We start from the raw sequence: 22,613 nt of genomic DNA on the forward strand, positions 1-22,613 counted from the left end.
TACTTTATTTTATTATTTTTTTTTTGAGCTATTTTAATGACCTGCTATGGTCAGGAAATTGTTTGTTCTCCCCTTGACTCGACTTATCTTTAGCTGCATCATGACATTAAACATTGCCAGAAAGCAAATGAATTTGTTCTCTTAAAAAAAAAATCAATGCCATAAAATAAGACGGAGGGAATTCTCTAAAGTATAATAAACAGCAATAATAACCAAATGAAATCTTTGATTGGATTCTGGTTTTTATTGAACAACTATAACTTTTCTGTGTGTCTGAAAAATTTCAAAATGAGAATTTGAGGGGAAAACAACAACAACAAAAAATCCAGCTCCATCTCTTAAAAAAATTACCTGGGATTATGTTTTGGTGGTAACTCAGAGAGGGGAAATCTCCTTAAAACTTGTTTTATAATAAGCAGGATTATGGCTCTATACTTTTTTTTGGGTAAAATGTTTGGTACATGATCTTAAATAATATTCTCTAAAAATTTAAGAGTCCTGGGTGTGTAATATACAGCATGGTGACTATAGTTAATAATACTATATTGTACTTTTAAAGGTTGTTAAGAGAGATGATTTTAAAAATTCTCATTGTAAGAAAAACAGTTTTGTAACTGTGCCTGGTGATGGGTGTTAACTAGCCTTACCGTGTGATCATTTCACAATGCATGCCAATATAGAATCATTATGTTGTAAACCTGAGTGATATAATGTTACACGTCGATTATATCTCAGTAAAAAAGGTTTTAAAGTAGAGAAACTGAAAAGGGAAGCAGATGTAGTTCCTGGTTATGAAACCTGCTCCTCAGCCTGGGTGCTTTAATTACAGCTTCCCCGGGGGTTCACAGTATGTTGTCTTCATTAGCCCCCAGTCAGAGGTTTGAGTCACCTAAACAGTCTGCAGGATTTACCCTGGAGTTCACTGCTGAGCAGGATGCTACAGGACGCCCTCTTGCCCTTTAGTTGCTGGCGTGTCTCCAGCTTTTTCAAGCCAAAAGCACAGCCTCAGATTAGAGCAACATATATTTAAGGGTGTGTTTTTGCAGATGCTGGTTGGGACATGAAGACAAATGCAGGAATGATTACATGCTGAGAACAACGTGGAAACTTTGCTGGGGAAAGAAAACAGACCTGGTGGAGCAGTTTAACTTCAGTGCATAGTCCTATCAGTTTGACCACTGAGTGGGTCTCCACCTCCACTGGGGTTGTGGGGTTGGGTGTGTGTGTGTGTGTGTGTGTGAAGGGACCGGGGTGGGGGTGGGGGGGAATATTTTCACAAAATGACTTGGAAATCTCTCTGCAGTTCTTTTGAGAAGAGGACTTGGACATGTCTGGGAGTGGGGAAAGTCAAGGAAGATGGGGATCTCTTGAGGACCTCAGGGAGGAAGGGGGAAGCCAAAGGGAGATAATCCAAGGCAGAATAAGGAATGCGCTTTATTATCCGTGAATTCGAAGTAGATTCTGACCACATCCGTCCTCCTCCCCTTCCGCTGGCCGAACCCGCAGCGAGCGGCGTCCCGCAAGCTGCGATTCGCTGTCCGGGACTGTGCCTGCGTCTCCCCGCATCCCGGGTCCAGCTCCTCGCCGGCGGAGCTGTCCTCTGCCAGGCGCTGGAGAGGCGGACTCCCCGCGGCAGGCAGCACCCCTCCGCCCTCAACCCGCCCGGGGCTGCGGCGGGGAGGGGGAAAGGAGCCACCAACTCGCGGGAAACTTTCTCGCGGGAAATGACTGGGCTTTTCCAGCTTCCCTTCCACGCCGGGCCACAGGGCATCCAATAAACCGCTGCCGCAACTATCGCTGGTTCTGGGCTGCAGCGACCCGGCGGCCCGCGGGAACGCGTCCCCCGGCAAGGGACCCGCGCCCTTGACCCCCGAACGCGACCAGGGCGCGGGGCCGCCGGCGGGGCTCGGCGGGTGCGGGGAGCCCCGGCGCCACGATGCTTTGTCTCCCCAGCGCAGGGACCGCAAGCGGCCCCTTTCCACCAGACTTAACCCGCCCGCAGCAGTAGCCATGGAAGTTGCCGCGGCACCGAAGGCGAGGGAACCGCTTGGCACCGCACCTCTTTCGGATGCTTTTTCTCTGCACCGACCACTTCTTTCCTCCTTCTTGGGGTGAGTGTCATCGAGTCTGTAGTGACGAAGCGGGAGAACTGGAGGCGAAGGAAGGGAACTGCAGGAGCACAAACGGTTAATGCACCAAGTGGCTTTTCTTGGGAGGGGGGCTCCCTTCCCGGCGCCTCTCCGTTTCCGAACTCACCCGCTGCTCCTCTCCCCAGCCCCCGCCCCGCAGTCCTTTCCGAGTGCGCTCTTTAGGGGTCGGGCTTGATTTCAGGCACCTTAGGGGAGGGGTGCTGGGATTAATTCATGAATTTATTGATTTTGGTAGATCCCCCTCCCCCAAAAAACTTGTCTTTGTATACATTCTGAGAAGGGAGAATGAAAGTGGAGGTGAGAGAAGCCCCAAAGGTTGGGAAGGGGGATTTAGCTGAGAGATGATCCTCAGAGCCAAAGACCGCGCAAGTCTTTATCGACGTCAGGAACTCCAGATCCCTGATTCTGCAACCTCACCCCAATATGTCCACCCCAAACTGCTATTGTTCTGCTGATGCTTTTCTGGCGAAGATTCTCCAGGGGCCAAAATAACTTCAGACAAAACCCTGCCAACTGTCTTGTACACAGGGGGGTGTTCAATGAACGTTTGTTGATTGACTGAAGGAGGTACTCTGAGGCTGCATTTCGTGCCATGCAAATTTGCCCTGGACAGTGAACTAATTCCCTGATGTATAATAGATCCCAGGGCACCAAGTTAGTCCAAGTCATTTTGCAAAGGCGGAGGGGCTGGAGTCTTAGAAACTTATTGTATTCAGGTCTTCATTAACCCAAAGTACCCATGTGACAGCTTCAGGGGCAGAGTCAGGGGTCCAAGGCCCAGGTCCCTCGGGTCTGAATCTCTGTGTTGTGACCTTGGGCGGGCTCCAGTACTTCGCAGGGGTTTGATCTTTTCATCTGCAAGGTGAGGCCAGTTGGAGGTGATGTAGGGAAGATGGAGAGAAGTATGAGAAGGTGAAGGGGCAGTTGATGAATGCCAGTCTTGCCTCCCCTCCTCCCCCTGACTCAGGAGACAGACTGTTTTCCTCCGTGGAGACCTCTCTCTGACTCGGGTGCAGATAATGCAGTGCAGTGACTGGACTGGCGCCCTTCAGCCCACAGGCAGTGGAGGAGGCGCGAACAGAGGAGGCTCTGAAGGCTGGCGCAGGAGCTTAGAAGCAGTTCCCTTTGGGTTCCAGAGCAGAATTTACATATGTACTGGTGTCTCTGGAGGCACTGGGTCGCAAAGAGTTAGAAGTGATTGAGCAGGGGCACACGCTGGAGGCATAGTCGGGGAAGGGGCAATTTTTCGTTTGTCTTATTTCCCAGTCTCACGGATCCTCTCAGCCTCCTAGCAGAGGGAGGCAAAGTGCGGAACGGGAGTTCCAGAGAAGGCGGCTCTGAAGCACCTAGGAAACTGTACCTGCCTGAAGGTCTGAGTCAGAGCAGAGCCATCAGATCGCTACAGTTTTCCTGAGCTGGGTCTGCAGAGAGCTCCCCCGCGCCTGTCCGGTCAGTGACAAAGCACTTACCCACCCTTCCCATCGATGACAGTGAGCTCCGCGGCTCTTGGCCTGGAACTCAGCAACCTGGAGGTTGACAGCAGGAGATGGATGATGAGAAAGAGCCTGCTGACACAGGGCTCCCCAGAAGCCTCAAGGTGCCCTAAAGAGGCATGCATTCCCAGAGCAAACGCTCCAGCAGGCAGTTAGTGACGCAAAAGGCAGACTGGGGAATAAGTCCGTTTCTTTTTTATTTTTAAGTAAAGGCCACAACGGTCTAACCCGACTTCATGGCATTGGACAGTAAGCCCTGTAAAGGCAGGGTCCATGTCAAGCTGGTTCTTTGTCGTATCGCCAGCACCCAGCATAGTGACGGCCCCTAGAAGGGGTCAAGATATACGTAGTAAGGACAGTGAGTGGGCGGGAACTTGAACTCCGTCCTGTTGTAGCACGACTTCCTGCAGTTCAGGCCTTCATTTAGTATTTATTGAGCATCTACTGCGTGCAAGTCTCTGTCGCTAGGCATCCAAAGTAATTTGTAAACATTATAGATATTGGTACTTGGAGTAGCTCATTCACGAGCATCCCAGCACCACCAGTTTCTTCTGGAGACTTGAGGTCCCACCGCGAGCCCCGGGGCGGCTTCAAGCGGGGGGTGGTGTTCGGGGTCCGGGGGAGGGCGCCAGGTTCAGCTAATTTCCGGGAACGATCCTGGGGTTCCCTTGCCCAGGCCCTCGGGCTCCCGGGGCCGCCAGGTCTTGGCAGCTCGGTTCTCCGCAGGGGCTCCGGCGCATCCCTCCGGCCCCCCCCCGGCCCCGCCCCTCCCGGGGCTCCGAGCCGCAGCCCCGGCCGGGCGGCAGGTAGCTGGGGCCGGGCCCGGCTGTGCCTGGGGAGCGAGCTTCCCCGGGCGGGGAGAGAGCGCGGCGGACGCCGGGCGGCCCCAGAACAAAAGGCTTGGGGCTGGCACCGGCCTCCTCGGAGCGCGCCGCGGACGCGGGCTCGGGGTGCGGGCGAGGGGCCAGAGGGAACACCCGAAGTGAGGATCGCAGCTGGGGGCGCGCCCGGGCTGGACGCGGCAAGAGGCGGTCCCCGCCGAGCCCGCGGCCTGCGGAGCGGCCGCCGCGGCCCTGCCTCCGCCGCCTACAGTGCCTGCCGGGCGGCCGAGCGTGGCTCCCGCGGCGACTCCGCGGAGCGCGCCGGCCCCGCCAGTAAGTACCTGCGCGCCCGCTGCCCGCTCCCCGCCGTCTCCGGGCGCCTCCCGCCGCCGGCCGCTGCCCCCGCCCGGGCGCCGGGGGTCGGGCGCCTCCACCCGCGGCGCGCCCTCCCGCGTGGCTCGGCATCGGCGGCGCGCGGCGGGGAGGCTCCGGGGCGCCGCGCCCGCCCTCGGCCCAATGGCTTTCGCCGGCCGGGGAGTGGGGGGCGTCGCCCGGGGGGCGCGGAGCCGCGGCCGGGGTGGGGCTTGTGCGTCCCGCGCGGCCGAGCGAGGCGGCCGTGCCCGCCCGAGCGCGCGGCCGGCCGAGTGTGTGCGAGTGTGAGTGTGCGCGCGCGTGCGGGAGTGTGTGAGCACACGCCTTCGGGGGGCCGGAGTGGCACTGCAGTGGGCTTCTCCCTGGCGCCCGCCCTCCGGCGGCTCTGCCCCACGCCTGCCGGCCCCGCGATTGCGAAGCCGCGTGTCTGCCTCTTCTGCCCGAGCCTCCCTGTCCGTCCACCCCTCGCGGGTCTTACTTTTCCTTTTACCCTGGGCGGGGGGCTGCCGGCCGCCCCGCCACCGGTGCAAACACCCAAACAGCCTCCCGTTCGCTCCTCAGTCAAGAGTGCTGCTCTAGTCTTTCTCGGGGGTTCCTCCACGAGCCAGCCCGAGGCTCCCCCATCCTCGGAAATTGTTTTGTTGGACTGCCGTTCCGAGGCTGGTAAAGCTCCAGGACTTTATTATTATTTCGATTCTTTTCCTTTCCCTCCCCTCCTGGGCAACGGAGCAATGAAATTTCCAATCGAGACTCCAAGAAAACAGGTGAACTGGGATCCTAAAGGTTGGTATTTCCTACTTCTGGCCGCGCTGGCCCTGCCTCCATCCCTGGCGTGTGCGCGCGCTTCCCGGAGTGCAAACACCCAGGCTCCCGGCGGCGTGTGTCCGGAGGCTGGAAACCGCGCCTGGGGACTGCAGCGCGGTGGGAGGCGGGCGGAGGCCGCGTGGGTGCCGGGCCCAGATCGCGCCTGCTGTTATCCCCTAACATTGTCCCTGCTGGACTGTTTCAGCATCTATCTAAAGACACACCAAGCCGGCTGTTTGGCTTGGGATTGCAGCAAGTGTCGGTGTTTGCTTCCGACTTGGTGTGTGTTAGTGTGTGCGTGTGTCTCCTTTGTTTCTGGTGATCTTTGTCTCTGGCAAAGATGGGTGGGGTGCCTTCCCCTGGACCTGGAGCTCCCCGGCCAGCCCGGGGTGTCCCCAGCGGGAAGGGTTTCCTGGCAGCAAGAGAGGCTGCGCCTCGCAGCAGCAGCCCCTGGAGGTGGCACTTCTCTGGGGCACGCGGAATAATGACGCCCCTCGGGGCCTTCCCGATCTTTGCTCAGTCTTACCACCAAACCAGGCGGCGAGTTTGGCTCCGATGGGAGTAGAAGCGGGGAGCGAGGGTGGTTTTCCAGAAGGGTGGGGCTGCTGAGGGCTCGGGGAGGGGCGCTTTGAGTGCCCCCAGCCGGAGTAGTAGTGTAGCGTACAGGCTCTTAGAAATGCTGGGCAGTGTTCCCTGGACTCAAAAGGGAGCGGTTTAGGCAGCTTCGTGTGTGCGGAGGGTCGCTGCGTCTCCAGTTAGCATACAGATGTGAAGGCTGCTCCTGGGCGATCCCTCTGCCAGCTGAGCAAGTTGAAACCTCGTGTCCAGTTTTGACAAGAACGCTCTTGCTTTTGTCAAGCCTTTGACGAGCCTTTCTCTTAGCTCATCCGAAGGCTGAGTTGGGCAAGACAACGCCTCTGAGTGACTTGGGGTTGAAATTTGTCTGATGTGTGTGTATCTCTGTGTGTGTTTATTACCAGTGCATTTCTTCTTTTCTGTTTGGAAAAGAGGAGACCCAGTCATTGTTGAGGACACGTCTTAGGAATTGACCGGGTTCTTGAAGACAGAGTGAGGAGATAATTGCCTATTCTCAACACCAGGGCTGTTCTATCTTGAATACAACCCAGACCTTCTATTTTCTCTCTCCATCTCTGGAAATAGGGAATTGTGCCCTTTTTCGGTCTGCTTGTTTGCTTTTTTTGGCGGGGGGTGGGGGGAATCCTTTCAGAACATATTCGTTGAATATCTACTACAAACCAAATGTTGTCCCAGGTGCAGGAAATATAGTCAGAATGGTGCAGACAAAAAGCTCTGTCTTTTTGGAGTCTATGGTGAGACTTAAATCAGTCATTGCACAGGGAGGTGCATAATTACAAGTTTGTATGTTGTTCCATGTGTTCCAGTATGTTTCATGAAAAAGAGCAGCAAGGGTTTGAGAGAGCGTCTGATGGAAGAGACTGGCAAGAACCAGGGGAGACGGGTGGTCAGGGAAGATAGTCAGACATGTGTATTGAGACCTGCAGGATAGGTAGGGATGGACTGGCTAACGAAGAGGGCAACTTGCAGAAGAAGAAGCAGCAAGTGCAAGGGCCCTGAGGCAGAGGGAACATGTGTATTTGAGGAACTGAAAGGAGGTTTCCATGGCTGGAGCAGAGACCAAGAGTGCATGTGATTTGAGGCGTGGCTGGTAGACTCAGATCCCAAAGCCTGGTGTTGTTGCAGGTAGGGGAGAATTGTGGATTGGGGGGTTGGAGAGTAGTTTTTATCTTAAGTCACTGAAGTGTTTCAAGCTGATGGTGACATGATCTGCACTAAGTTTTGAAGCAAGTGCTATGTGGCTCCTCTGGGTGTGAGGGACCAGACCCAGTAGTGGAGTGGACTGGGGTGGTGGCTGTGGGGATGGAGCCATGGATGGACTGGGGAGCTCGGGAGGGCACAGGCTTCGTGTGAATCAAGTGTGGAGTGGGGTGGCTGGAATGACTGGGAAGAGCGAGGGCAGGACCAGTCTTGAGGGAAAACTCCTGAGTTCAGCCCAGGACTTGGTGAGTGGGAGACATCCATGAGTCATTTAGGAGGTGGGTCAAGTGGGCCGTTGTCTAAAATATCAGATCAGGATTTTCAAGGAGCTCTGATAGGGAGGGCTGATTTTGTGAAGCTTGCCATGGCTTTTAAAATGCCTTTCTATATAATCATCCTTCTGCCTATTTATGTCACAGTGATAAACACAGATGAATCCCATATTTTACAGCCTGAAACAGTGAAGAAGCAAGTAAGTAGCACCTATGGTCACAACGGACGGTGCTAAAAATGAAAAGACCGTAATAAAAGTCACAGCATTCAGTGAGCAATCATTGCATGCCAGGTGTTTGATGTATGGAATTTCATAGTTATGCTCACAATAGTTATCTGATGGCACAGTGTTATTGTCCCCACCTGACACTTGATTGCCTTCGGGACACCACGGAGCTGCCCTCCAATAATATGCTCTGACTTGGGGCACAGTTGTTCCTGGAGGTGTGGGTGACAGTTGTCTTTCCTCGCCAGGGGGTGAAGGCAGGGGACGAGTCGGGTGTGACGGTGCCATATCTCACACCAGTATAGAACTAGTGCACATTTATTAATGATTAATTAGATTGTTAATTAAATTATTTATTATTATTTAACCAGAAGTTTCATTTATTCAGTCTTCTTTTTTTTTTAATCATAAAAGGACGTTGTTGTTGTCTAGCTGCTGTCCTGTCTCTTTTGCGACCCCGTGGACTGTAGCCCTCCAGGCTTCTGTGTCCATGGGATTTCCCAGGCAAGAACACTGGAGCGGGTTGCCATTTCTTTCTTAAGGGGATCTTCCCAACCCAGGGGTCAAACCTGAGTCTCCTGCATTGCAGGCAGGTTCTTTACCACTGAGTCACCAGGGAAGCCCACAGAAGCAAGAGACGATCCTAATTTTATAGGTGAGGGAATTGAAAACAGAGAGGTTGAGTAACTTACCAGAGGTCACATAGCTAGTGGGTCAGATTAAAATATGAGCCCCTAAACACTCTTCCTGTCTGTCCCTCATGTTACTGGGACCTCTGTCTCCTACCTGGTGAGGTTCCCAGAGCTCAGGGACTGGAGAAACTTCTTCCAAGGAAGAAGACAAGAGGGTGAGATGGAGGGGGCCGTGGGGAAGGAGGAGGAGGGCAGGGAGGTAGTAAGCCAGTCTTTCTACCTCATCCTTTTCTCCATTAACCCATCTAACCAAACATTCTCTCTCCATCCACCCCTGGGGGAGGGGGTTAGTCCCTGGTCACGGGACAGGCATTGGGTCTGTTCTTTGGAAGTTTGGGTTTTAGCTCAGTTCAGTCGCTCAGTCGTGTCCGACTCTTTGTGACCCCATGAATTGCAGCACGCCAGGCCTCCCTGTCCTTCACCATCTCCTGGGGTTCGCCCAAACTCATGTCCGTGAGTCGGCGATGCCATCCAACCATCTCGTCCTCTGTCATCCCCTTCTCCTCCTGCCTTCAATACCTCCCAGCATCAGGGTTTTTTCCAAGGAGTCAGTTCTTTGCATGAGGTGGCCAAAGTATTGGAGTTTCAGCTTCAGCATCAGTCCTTCCAATGAACACCCAGGACTGATCTCCTTTAGGAAGGACTGGTTGGATCTCCTTGCAGTCCAGGGGACTCTCAAGAGTCTTCTCCAACACCACAGTTCAAAAGCATCAATTCTTTAGCGCTCAGCTTTCTTTATAGTCCAACTCTCACATCCATACATGACTACTGGAAAAACCATAACCTTGACTAGATGGACCTTTGTTGGCAAAGTAATGTCTCTGCTTTAATATGCTGTCTAGGGTTTACATAGACTGAATGTGTTTGGCAAGGGGGAGATGAAGGTGAATCTAGTGTTATAACAGAAATGAGGAGGGGCAGTTCCTTAGAATCAGAGTATGAAGGGGACTTCCCCGGTGGCTCAGCCGGTAAAGAGACTGCCTGCAGTGCGGGAGACCTGGGTTCGATCCCTGGGTTGGGAAGGAAATGGCAGCCCACTCCAGTATTCTTGCCTGAGATATCCCGTGGACAGAGGGCCCTGGCGGGCTACAGTCCTCGGGGGGCAGGAGTCGGACACGACCAAGCGACTGAACCGCCGCCAGGCGTGAGCAGGCTTGCACCATCAGGTGGCTCTGCTCACAGACTTTGGAAGGAAGCCGTAATTATGTTTTGCTCACAGCCCTGTTACCTGACAACTGAATAGCACAAAATGAAGGTGGTTTGAGAACAGATTGGTTTTGATTGCACTTGGGTGAATGAAGCAAAACACTGTCAAGAGGTTTAGGTGCAGAAATAAGACCTAAGTGTAAAACGGTTATGCTCTGGTGAGCTTTTGGCCTTCCTCCGTCTTTGTAAAGCTAAGCCTTTAACACGCAGTGACTGCAGAAGGAGATGGGCTCTAAGTCTTGGCTTTCAGAGTAGAACTTAGGTGCATTTAAAATGGTTGGGATCTCTTCTTGAGGATGTTCTTCTGAAAATTGGGATTGACTGGCTGCTTTTGTATATGCTGAAAGCTTTTTAAAAACCAACAAGATCAGCAAACACTATCCCTACAGCTTGAGGCAAGCATATCATCAGGGTGTGAAGAACGGAGCTGTGGGGCAGAAGAATCCGTTTCTAAAAGAAGCCGTCTCAGTAATTAGCTGTGTGCCTTTGGGCTGCTCACTTAGCCTCTCTGCGCTTCACTTCCCGTCGTCCTTCTGCCGGGAGGCCGCTGACACGACCTCTTTGACCCCGTCTCTTCAGCTTTCCCTTTGACCTGACCATTGGGCCCCCTGGCTTCCTCCTGTTCCGCAGGTCGATCGGATGTGTCCCGTCTCAGGACTTTTGCTCTTGCACTGTCCGTGGCTTACAGCCGTGTGCTGGTGTGGCTGGCTTCTTTCTGTCCTGTCAGCCTCAGTCCACACGACACCTTGCTCGCAGGGATTTCCCTGTTGCATCGAAAGCCCTTGCCTCTTGTTCCCTGAGCCTGTCACTTCCACGGTGTCCCTGGCTCAGCCGTCTTCCTGGTACCTGTCGAGAGCTGAAACCATCTTACTTGCTCATGGGTCACCTTTGATGCCAGCCTCCCTGGCTAGTGGGTGGGCCCCACAGGCAGGAATGTTCCCTGCCCCGTTCGCTGTCTTAGCCCCAGGCTCTGGGAAGTGCCCAGCCCACAGTGGAGGCTCACTCACCTTTTGCTGAGTACATGTGGGGATACAGGGATGGATCAAAGAGGGTCTCTGCGCTCTTTTTCTTTTTAACTGCACAGCGTAGTGGCTTTACAATGTTGTTGGTTTCTGCCGTACGGTCAAGGGAATCATCTACGCATACACACACGTCTACTCGTTTTTGGATTTCCTTCCCATCAGAGCACTGATAGAGTTGCCTGTGGTACACGGTAGGTTCTCACTGGTTACCTGCTTTATACATAATCGTGCATACGTGTCATTTCCAAGCTCCCTGCTCATGCCCTGCATCCACTCTTGGTGTCTGTACATTTGTTCTCGCCATCTCTGTCTCCGTTTCTGCTTTGTAAATAGGTTCATCCATACCATTTTTCTGGATTCCGCATATATGTGGTACTATTCAATACTTGTTTTTCTCTTTCCGATTACTCTGTGTGAGAGTCTTTAGATTCATGCACATCTTGGCACAGTTTTCTTTCTTTTCGTGACTGAGTAATATTCCACCATCTACACTAGCCAGAACATGGAAACAATCTAAATGTCCATCATCAAAGGAATGAAAAATAAAATGTGGCCCATGGATGCCATGGAATATTATCCAGCACTCTTTTAAGCTACAAATGGCAAAAGACAAGTAACAATAGGATAATAATATCCCTAACTGATGAGGAATCAGGAAGGACACTGATAGTTCCAACTCCTTGCAAGCTCCCAGCTCTCCAGAGCCTCCGGCAAACTGTTTTCCGTCTGTTCGCCTTTTCACCAGGAGTAGGGGTGGAGGGGGCAGGTGGGTGGGCAGATGTAGCCTGGCACAGAAACGGTTGGTGTCCCAGGAATACTTTAGCACATATTGGCCATTGGCGCACAGCTCTCTGTGGGTATTTAAATCCATCTGAGAAAGAAGCAGAGCTTCCCTGGTGGCTCAGTGGTAAAGAACCCACCTGCCAATGCAGGACGCCCGGGTTCGACCCCTGGGTCGGGAAGATCTGCTGGAGACGGAAACAGCAATGCACTCCAGTATCCTTGCCTGGAAAATCCCATGGACAGAGGAGCCTGGCAGGCTACAGTCCATGGGGGTGGCAAAAGAGTCAGACACAGTTTAGCCACTAAACAACAGTAACAACAAAGAAAAAGGCAAGGCCTTAGAGCCAGAGCTGGATTGTTTTTTTAAGCTGCATTTTTAGTGAATAGTTTAACGCAAAATTCCAGAGAGGCCTGTATTGTATGTGTATATTGCCTTTCAGTTTACAGAACGCTTTTTACAAATGATCTCATTTGTTCTTTAAATAGCCCTGTTTTTGTCAATATTGGAGTCTTAGATTTACTACTGATGGGAATAGAACAAGTCAATGGCTTCTTTGGGGGCCCAAGGCTGCAAACGGGCAGTGCCAACCCAAGCCTCTCATGCTTACGTGCAGGGCAGTTTCCCTCATGCATTCTTCCCTTGCAGGATCTTTGTCCATTCCATGCTCTATCATTCTTTCCGATCCAAAAGTGTATTCACAGATTTCTCGGGGAGATTTAGAGGAACAAGGCTTTTGGTTGATCAGCGAGTCCTTAGGGTTGATGGTGGTTTTCTGCAGGTTGTACTTGCGCTGCCTGAGTTCTGTTGAAGACCCTTGTCCCATGAATTCAATGGAAGAGCCTTGGATCTCACTCCTGCGCTCTTGGTTCAAAAGAGATTTTGGTCCCTAGTGAATATGAGCCACGCTCAACCTGTAAGATGGATGGAATGCTATCTTTATTAATGTGTTTCCAAACACATATTTGTATTGCTTGGATTTTCTGGAAAGAAAATAATCTATGTTGAATTAATACCCAACTTTCAGGAGATCAGCTTTCCAAATGGGATTAGTAATATGCCAGAATCAGCACAATTATCCTAGAAAGTAAAGAGGGAAGATGTTCCAAAGCCAATCGGGGCCCAGGTTTGGCTCAGGTTCTTTTCCAGGCGAGCTCCAGTCTTTTGCCAATTCCAGTGATCACTGGGTGGAATGAAGACTGGGCAGGTCCATTTTGCTATCCCACCCTGCTTCTGAAACATCTGCGCTGTGGCTCCATGTGAATCTGCTTAGGCTGTCATAGGAAAATATCCTGGACTGAGTGGCTGAAATAACAGAAATTTATCTTCTCATGGTTTTGAAGACTGGAAGTCCGAGATCAAGGCACTAGTTGGTTGGTGTCTGGTGAGAGCGCCCTTCCAGGGCTGTGAATGGCCACCTCCTTACCATACCTTCCTGTGACGCAGGGTGCCCTGAGGCCTCTTCTTCTTAAAGGACAGCAGCCCCATTGAATGGCAGCCCCACCCTTAAGACCTCACTTGATGTTAATTACCTCCTAAAGGCCCTCCTATTAATTCAGTGGCATTTGGGATTTAGGTTTCAACATATGAATTTTTTTCCTTGGGGGAGGGGATGCAATTCAGTCCATAGTAGGCTCTTTATGAGCATCATCTTAAATCAGATGCATTTAAAAAATACAAACCACATCTTGCCCCAGACTGGGAAATTTCACCCACAGCTGAGATAATGGTTTTTAATGTCAGCACAGTGCTGGGGACCCACTGTTGGCCAAAAAAGGTAAATTGTACCTTTTAAACAAAGCAAAACAAACACTTGTTTTTAATTCTTATTTTCTTTTACCTTTGTCCGTCCTTTTAAAAAGACAAACTTTTATTTTGTATCAGACTATAGCCTATTAGTAGTGTTGTGATAGTTTCAGGTGCAGAGCAAAGTGTGTACTTAGGCCTACATCCATTCTTCCTCAAACTCGCCTCCCCTCCAGGCTGCCACAGAACGGAATTGGGCAGAGTTCCCTGTGCTACACCGTAGGGCCTTGCTGGTTCTCCATTTTAAATATAGCAGTGTGTACATGTCAACCTCAAAGTCCCTAACTCCCCCTTCCCCACCCTTCCCCCTATAACTGTAAGTTCATTCTCTAAGTCTGTTAACACTTAAAAAAATTTATTTATTTTTGGCCATGCCACATGGCATGCAAGAATCTTTGTTCCCGGACCAGACCAGGGATCAGCCCCATGCCCCCTGCAGTGGAAGGGTAGAGTCTTAACCACTGGACCACCAGTGAAGTCTCAGATGTACCTTTTTTGAGGTAGTGGAATCATTTAACTTCTAGTCCATGGGGAATTAGAGAGTTTAATGATGAAACAGAATGAAACCGTTTTACGGAAAGCCAATTAGGAAGTCTCAGTTTGGACATCTCCGTTGGCTGAAGCTGGAAAGTGGGTAAAGGTGACCGTCTTTTGCTCTGCTCAGGCTCTGTTATAGAGGGCGCTTTCTGGGTGAGCCAGCTGGGCTTAGACTTGGCTATGGAATCAGCCCCCACACGGCACCAGGAACATGTTGGTCCCCCTCCGGGCAGCTTTCCCACAGAGAAACGGACCAGCCACTCTGGGGCTCTGTTCCTAACGGTCTCTCAGTGGACATTTCACTGTGTCAGGCTCATTACTGGCACCCAGGATGGAGAAACAGAAACCTCATGTTTACTTCCTAAAACATCTATTTGTGGTTTGCAGACGCAGTGTGAAACTTTTCCTTTTTTCCCTTGTAAGTGCTGGGACTGACTCCTGGGAATCGAACATTGAAAGCTGGTGTCCTGTCTTCCCTGTAGGGTGGGCGTGGGGGTTGAGGGCCAGAACCATTGGCATGGGGAGGGGTGGGCCCGGGGAAATGACCGCTCCTTTTCCTCCATTCCCAGTGCCAGGGAGGCAGATGGGGTGGGCATAAGAGGCGGAGTGGAGGGGACGGAGTGGAGGGGTAGGTGGGCAGGATTTCAGGGAATCCCAGTTTCTGTTCTACCAATGGCTTCACTTTCTTTTTTCCACGGAGGGAACTTTGAAGCAAAGTGGAACGGTGGCGAAGTATAGCATTTGTAGAGTCCACGTTGCCATAAACGTGTGATCACAGGAACGCCCCCTTCCTCTTTCCCTTCTGTTTTTCCTTCATTCATTCTCCCTGCTGCACGCCCCCACCCCGCCCTGTTTTCTACAGAGCTCTGATCTCAACTGCTATCTCTTATGCAAAGGATTCTAGTTTTTATTCACCCAGTTACCCGATGTAGGGGCAACAGTAGTGTTTGCAGTTTAAAAAGAAATGCTTGATAAGTCATTGAGATTTGCTCAAGTGATGGAGAGTCTGAAAGTCATGGTGACCTTTGCAGAATGGGCTAAAATGCCGATATTTGTAATTCTGTCGTACTGGCTAGCAACAATTTTACTACTAAGAACTGAGTTTCTAATGTGTAAACGGCCCTGTGGGTCCCCCAGATAGCACATCAGATATGTGAGCAGGATAAAGATAGTGTAACGTAGCAAATTTAAGGTGATAAGCGCCTGACAGGCTGAATGGAGATGCTCAGTGTCACATGATACTGGGCAATTGAACTTCCACTCCACCAGCTGAGAATGTTGCTTTTGGCCAAAGGCATTCATGCCTCATGGTGGAATTTGAGGACATACAGGAAGTAGTTTAGTAATATGGTTCAGCGTATGCCTCCTTAAAATAACTAGACAGGCATAAATGTATCTTCTGTCCATTTCACCTAGCCTCTGGGCTAGAGCACATCACAGGAGCTTACGGTGGGAGGATGTAGGTGCGAGTTTCAACTCTTCCACTCTTAGGGAAAAGGAGAGAGTTGGGGCATGGATTGATGAGATGCCTTCATGCCCTGGTAGTCTGAGAGTCCAGTCTGAGCTCCATCACTGACCGGTGGCTGGTTTGGGCGAGTTGCTTCATTTCTCTGTGATTCGGTCTCCTCATCCGTAAGATGGAGATGATGACAGCCTATGCTTCCTTGATTTGCTGTGTAGATTAAATGAAGTGATATACACAGAGCTCTTAGAAGAGTGCTGGAGGGTATTAAGGGCCCCTGAGTGGTATCTATGTTCCCTTGTTATCACGGTTGCAGTGGCCCCTGTTCTGCAGAAGTCAGGGAAGGCTCACGCTCTTCAGAAGCGTCTGGTTCATCCTCTAGACCATCTGAGAGGGTCTCCTATTCCAGAGCCCTCTCCTTTTCAGGACCCTTTAGGCTCCCCATATTTTTTCTTATAATTTTTTTTTTTAATTTGATTGTGCTGGGTGTTAATTGCGGCACGTGGGATCTAGTTCCCTGACCAAGGATTGAACTGGGGCCCCCTGCATTGGGACCGTGAAGTCTTAACCATGGGGCCAGCAGGGAAGTCCCCAGGCTTCTCATATTCTTATCCCGAGTTTGAAACACCTAAGGTTCTCACTGAACCAGAGAAAACAAGAAAGAAAAAACATGGCTTGGAATCATAATACTCAGTCTGAGTTATTGTTCTACCAATTTTAGTAGCTATGTGAACCTGGACTAGTCACTTAAGCTTTTGGAGACTTAGTTTTCTCCTGGGTGGAGCACAATAACATTTGTTTCACATTTGCTGAGATGATCAAAAGAGATGATAAATGTGAACAAGATTTATAAACTAAGTTGTCAACCAACATTTCTCAAAGTGTGTTTGATGAGACACAAGTGATCTTTCCAGATGTTGCGTGGAAAAGCAACCGTTTTCTTGGCCATGTGAGATTGCAGAGTGGCTTGTTCTCATTCCCTCCTGGAGAGTTAGTATTGCTGTGTGACAAATGACCCTAACGTTTAGTGACTTAAGCCAATGACCAGTGATTATTATCTCTATCAGGAATTCAGGAGTGGCGTGCCTGGGTTGTCTGGCTGGGGGTCAGTTGTTGGTTGTGGTCAGATGTTGGCTGGGGCTGGCTATCATCTGAGAGCTTGACTAGGGTTGGGAGATCTGCCTCTGAGATGACTTGCTCATGTGACTTGCAGACTGCCGCTGTCATTGGGAGAGACCTCACTCCCTGCCCCTGTGAACCGCTCCACAGGCTGTTTGGGTATCGTCACAACGTGGCCAACTTCCTCCAGAGTAAGCCCTTCGAGAGAGAGCACAGTTAGGCCTTTTATGACCTAACCTCAGAAATCTGTGTGCACACAATGGAATTGATAAAATATTAAATGAGAACAGACTAGATATGATTAAGACATCTGAAACCCTAGTGGTAAACTTATTTTAATAGGTATTGAAAGAATGAAAGTATTTAAAATGATGCACAATGTCCTAAGTCTTCCTAAATCAAGATTTAGGTTAACATGCTTTTAGGAATATTAAAAGCAGAGTGAGTTTTTGTTTTTGTTTTTAAATAAAGCATGCTGCTGCTGCTGCTGCTGCTAAGTCGCTTCAGTTATGTCCGACTCTGTGTGGCCCCATAGACGGCAGCCCACCAGACTCCGCCGTCCCTGGGATTCTCCAGGCAAGAACACTGGAGAGGGTCGCCATTTCCTTCTCCAATGCATGAAAGTGAAAAGTGAAAGTGAAGTCGCTCAGTCGTGTCTGACTCTTAGCGACCCCATGGACTGCAGCCTACCAGGCTCCTCCATCCATGGGATTTTCCAGGCAAGAGTACTGGAGTGGGATGCCATTGCCTTCTCCTAAATAAAGCATAAAATGGTTCTAAATATAAGGTCATTAAAAAAAATCATATATTGTTATTATTACCATAGTCTTTGTTTTTTCTTCTTGTTTTATTGAGATATAATTGACATAAAACATGTATTAGTTTTAGGTATAAAGCATACTGATTTGATATCTTTATCTATTGTCAAATGATTCCCACAATAAGTTTAGTCAACATCCATCACTTCACCAGAGAAGGCAATGGCACCCCACTCCAGTACTCTTGCCTAGAAAATCACATGGACCGAGGAGCCTGGTGGGCTGCAGTCTGTGGGGTCACTAAGAGTCGGACACGACTGAGCAACTTCACTTTCACTTTTCACTTTCACGCACTGGAGAAGGAAATGGCAGCCCACTCCAGTGTTCTTGCCTGGAGACTCCCAGGGACGGGGGAGCCTGGTGGGCTGCCGTCTATGGGGTCGCACAGAGTCGGACATGACTGAAGCGACTTAGCAGCAGCAGCGGCGGCAGCATCACTTCACATTGTTAACAATTTTTTTATGATGAGAAAACGTTTAGGGTCTACTCTCTTAGCAACTTTCAAATATATATCAGAGTACTGTTAACTGTAATGACCATGCTGTCTGTTGCATCCCTGGGCTTATTTATCCTACTGCTGGAAGTTTGTGCCTTCTGATCACCTTTACTCAGCCCGCCTGCTCCCCACCCCACTGCCTTTGGTAGCCACCGTCTCTCCTTTGTTTCTTTGAGTCTGGTTTTTTAGATTCCGCACGTAAGTTGGATCACCCAGTATCTGTCTTTCTCTGACTTATTTCCCTTAGCATAATGTTCTCAAGGTCCATCTGTGTGGCTGCAAATGGATTTGTTGCCTCCTTCTTTCATGAAATGTGAGCCACTGCGTTTGGGAGGAGGGATGATTAAATGCACTTTGGAAGGAGAGAGTGTCAAAGAATTTGAGGAAAATTTAAAAATCACCATAAGCATTTCCCACTTTGTCTTATTGAATACACGCTGAGCGCAGGGCATTGTGCAAAGAGCTTGAGAGATATCATCTCGTGTAGTCCTTTCTCTGGTCCAGAGAAACACATGAGGTGATTATCCCTGCCTTCTGAATGAGGAGGCTGAGGCCTGCAGAGCTTAAGCCACATGCCCAAAGTTACCTCGTAGCTCCGGGCTGAATGCTGGGCGTCTGTTAGCCCTGGAGTTCTTCCGTCCACCTCCGTCCACCTCCTCCGCCTTCCCTGAGAAGACTGTAGGGCAGAAACTGGGTTGATTGTATTTAACCCTGCATTTCCCACTTACCCAGACAACCATGATTCATTGAACTTCATTTACCCCTGTCATTACCCACTGCTCAAAAGGGTATTTGAGAAAGACAGAGAGTCTGATGATGATCTGTATAAGATATGAATATATGGTCTTACAGTAGGTTGCAGCATACCACCCAGTCCATGCAGATACAGATTTTTCAGATACAGAAAGCATCTTCTGAACCTGTCTTGTGTGGGCACCAGGCTACGTGTAGATCTAGTAAGTTTTCACCAAAAAGTAACTGTGTGATGCACCCTAGTTCTTCTCACTGTGAAATCAGAGGTTGAGGGAGGCAGCTTGGGACCCACTTCTTTTGCAGATTATCTTTCTTGGACAGCCTTCTTCCTTTATAGGTTCAAAGCTTGGCTTCCCCGGTGGCTCAGATGGTAAAGAGCCTGCCTGCAATGCGGGAGACCTGGGTTTGATCCCTGGGTCGGGAAGATCCCCTGGAGAAGGGAATGGCAACCCACTCCAGTATTCTTGCCTGGAGGATTCCATGGACAGAGGAGCCTACAGTCTGTGGGGCCGCAGAGTCAGACATGACCGAGCAACCAACACTTTCACTTTGGATAAAGCCAGGGCAGGACATCCTTCAGGCTGGGCAGTGAAAGTCTCAGGGAATGGGTGTCTGGTGTGTCTCTGTGTGTGTGAAGGAAGCACAAGTCAGAAGGTAGCCAAGATGCCGGGGACGGGGTGCTTGCAGTGATGGACCCGACGCGCAGCGAGAAGTCCCTTTCGGACTTATTTGGAGTAAACATACTTTTTAATTTTTTTTAACCACCTTGTTTTTTTCTGCACATTCTTGAAGGGAAATGATTTCCAGAAAGCAAGATGCGTATGATGGCTTTGAGCTTCCCGGGTTGCCGAACACCCGGGTTACTCCCGAGGCAAATTTGTATTCTGAGGACAGTTCTTCTGTGTCCGGGCAGAGGCGGGTGAGCACGGTGTCTTTGAGTGCCGCCGTGGGCTTTGTTGAGTCCGTCACTGCTTCCACAATAGGGCCAGGAGGGGCCCGGGACGGGGTGGGAGTGGATTGAATGAGGCTGCCCGAGGGGCCTGTCGCATTCCGGAGCCGACTCTCAGGGCGTCTGTAACCATAGCAACCGAGGGCCGGCCGGCTCTCAGGACGCAGACGTGCTGTAGTCCGCGCTTCTGGCTCTGTTGCCTTCCGCTCCTTTCCTTCATCCAGGAACTCCCCCACCCTCTGCGTCGAGCCCCCCGGGCTCGCCCCTGATCAGGGACAGACGTTCAGGGTGATCTTAGCTTCCGATGGACCCTTAACTTCCTCAGTCTCCACCTTCGATTTCTGGACTTAAAGCTGATTCGTTATGACCCAGACCAAGCCACACCAACATCATTTCCTCCACGTTTCCACTTTACTTTGAAAAATTAGGCAGAGTTATGTAGGGAATGTATTTTGGATTTCATTGCAGTCGTGCGTAACGATGGTGGCTGATGACACTGTTTTGAATAACGCCCACCCTCTGGTTTAGATCTTACATTTGGGGGAATGTGTTATAAAAGAACAGAGAAAGCCAGCGAGGCACAGTAGAAGGACCACTAGTCTCTGGCCAGGAAACCTGGATGGTGATCCTGGCTAGAGTGTGAGGTGTGGCCCGTGGGGGGCGTGAGGATGGGTAGGGGGTTGGTGGCCGGGCTATGCAGGGGATAGTAGGTCCTGGGAAGGAGTTTTTCTTCCTGAGAATAATGGGAAGGCGTGGAATAGTTTGAAATAGGAGGGATGACCGGATCAGATTTGTATTTTTTTAAACTTTTTTTCAAGATTTTTTTATTTTGATGCAGACCGTTTTGAAGTCTTCACTGAATTTGTTACAGTGTTGCTTGTGATGTTTATGTTCTGGTTTTTTGGCTATGAGGCTTGTGGATTTTATCTCCAGGAACAGAGATTAAACCCACACCTGCTGCATTGAAAGGCGAAGTCTTAACCATTGGACCACCAGGGAAGTCCCCAGATTTGTATTTTTAAAGATTATTTAAATCACTTATAAATGAGTATCATTTGTAATAGAATGATTGATTCAACAAATGTTGGTAGAGGATCCTTGCTATGTGCCGGGCCTGTAGGGTGGTGAACTTACATAGGGGACTCTGTCTTCTTACAGGGAACATGAGAATTTTTGAAAAACATTTAGATGGGAGAAAAGCTTTTCTTGGCCTCTTTGGTTTATGACAACCATTTCCTAACTTCTGCTTGCAAATGAGAAGGGTATCTTTTTCTATGTTTTTGGGGGGGAGGGGGAGATGTATTCTATCTTAAAGCAATGGCACCCGCATTTTCGATCTCTGAATATAATCTTTTCCTGGGCTTTGTTACATGGCTTTTGATTCTGTGATCATTTACATATCTGGAGTCAATGAATCAATACACCAAAAACTCATGGCACATCCAGTATTTTGTACTTCAAACGCCTTTTGGAAGCTTTCAGCCATCAGTTTAGCATAATGGGCCTAATAAGAATTTCTAGCATGTCTTCCTCACCCGCTACCACTTTGTTCCTGGAACGTGGGGGCAGCGAGACATTGGGGTATTTCCCTTTTGACTGTAATGGGACCCCCTGCTTGGCAAGTCCTTGTGGCCTCAGCTTGGAAGGCCTCCCCAAAGCCCGAATTAGTGAGAGGCTATGAACAGGCAGGGTGAGAACACAGCTTCTGCAGGGCGTGAATGCCTGCCTCTCTGGCAATAATCTCTGCATTCAGACTCAGCTCTAAAGGAAGTGAAGCCAACAGCCACGGGGGGTGGGATTTGGGGAGCCCCCGAGCCCCTGTCTACAGCTGAGCCCTAGCACTGCTTCCCGTGACCAGCAGACCGCCTACAGAATCCACCTGCAAGGCAGGAGATGTAAGAGACACGAGTTCAATCCCTGGGTCGGGAAGACCCCCTGGAGGAGGGCATGGCGACCCACTCTGGTATGCTTGCCTGGAGAATCCCATGGACAGAGGAGCCTGGCGGGCTACAGTCCATGGGGTCACAAATGAGTTGGACACGACTTAGTGACCAAACAGCAGCAAGAAAGTCTCTGCAGCTTCTTAAAGGAAAAGGCAGCGGTCTAGAGAGGTCAGGTGATTTTCTCAGACAGCAAAGAGGAAACAAACCTCGAGTCTGCATCCTAATCGTGACCTCCGCTGTGCGGCACCAGGGGAGGGGGCTCTGTTTCTCTCCTTTTGGGAAGAATAATTAATGAAGAGCTATAGGGACAGGGCTGAGCGACTGAGCAGCAACAGGGGCTTCCCTGGCGGCTCAGCTGGTAAAGAACCTGTCTGCAATGCAGGAGACCTGGGTTCGATCCCTGGGTGGGGAAGACCCCCTGGAGAAGGCAGTGGCAACCCACTCCAGTATTCTTGCCTGGAGAATCCCACGGATAGAAGCCTGGCGGGCTCCTGTCCACAGGACCATAGAGTTGGACATGGCTGAGTGACTCAACAATAGCAACATAGCTCTTCCAGAGCCCGGAGCACAGTGGTTCTGAGGTTTCAAGCTAAAGCCTCTGTAATCTATAACAAGTACGGACGTGGGTGTATATTCAGCCTCTTGGAGAAGACATCCATTCATTTATTCAGTAATATTTACTGGACGCCTTCCTTGTGCCTGGCACTATTCCAGGCCTGGAGGTAAGAGATGAACAGCATAGATTTCCTGCCTTCCTGATTTTCTGCCTGGCCAGAGCGCTCAACCTTTCTTACAGACTCAGGCCAGTTTCCTGCACATTTCAGAAATCTCTCTCAGGCACGCATTTAACAAGTAAAGAAGGGCTTAAAACTTTTTATGCTAAGGGTGAAAATGAGGCCGTTTCTTTTATTTTTTATTAATTGTGGTAAAAGTCACGTAATATAAAACATACTATTTTAACCATATTTAACTGTACAGCTCAACAGTAGCAAGTACATTCACCTTGTTCTATTCCCGCCGTCATCATCTCCTGAGTTTTTCACTTTTTGAAACTGAAACGGTCTGCATTCCCCCTCCCCCTGCTCCCTGGCCC

The 22,613-nt window shown here is 50.2% G+C and overlaps 1 protein-coding gene across 3 annotated transcripts in view; it reads left to right on the top strand.

Annotated features, from left to right (window-relative positions):
* The first annotated feature begins 4,132 nt into the window (after nucleotides 1-4,132).
* The window catches only part of KCNK10 (potassium two pore domain channel subfamily K member 10), a 149,025-nt gene continuing 130,544 nt past the window's right edge, over nucleotides 4,133-22,613 (top strand). For 2 of the 3 annotated variants that reach the window (XR_006344145.1, XM_043921036.1), the window contains exon 1: nucleotides 4,133-4,797. Coding sequence is in view for 2 of the 3 variants with exons in the window: in XM_043921036.1 (XP_043776971.1) it covers nucleotide 4,797 (1 nt within the window). In the remaining variant the exon portion in view is untranslated. Of the gene's footprint in view, nucleotides 4,798-5,062; nucleotides 5,620-22,613 lie in introns of those variants that run through there. The other variant, XM_043921037.1, reaches the window with a different exon arrangement.

The sequence above is a fragment of the Cervus elaphus genome, chromosome 12, assembly GCF_910594005.1.
Source record: "Cervus elaphus chromosome 12, mCerEla1.1, whole genome shotgun sequence".
Lineage (NCBI taxonomy): Eukaryota > Metazoa > Chordata > Mammalia > Artiodactyla > Cervidae > Cervus > Cervus elaphus.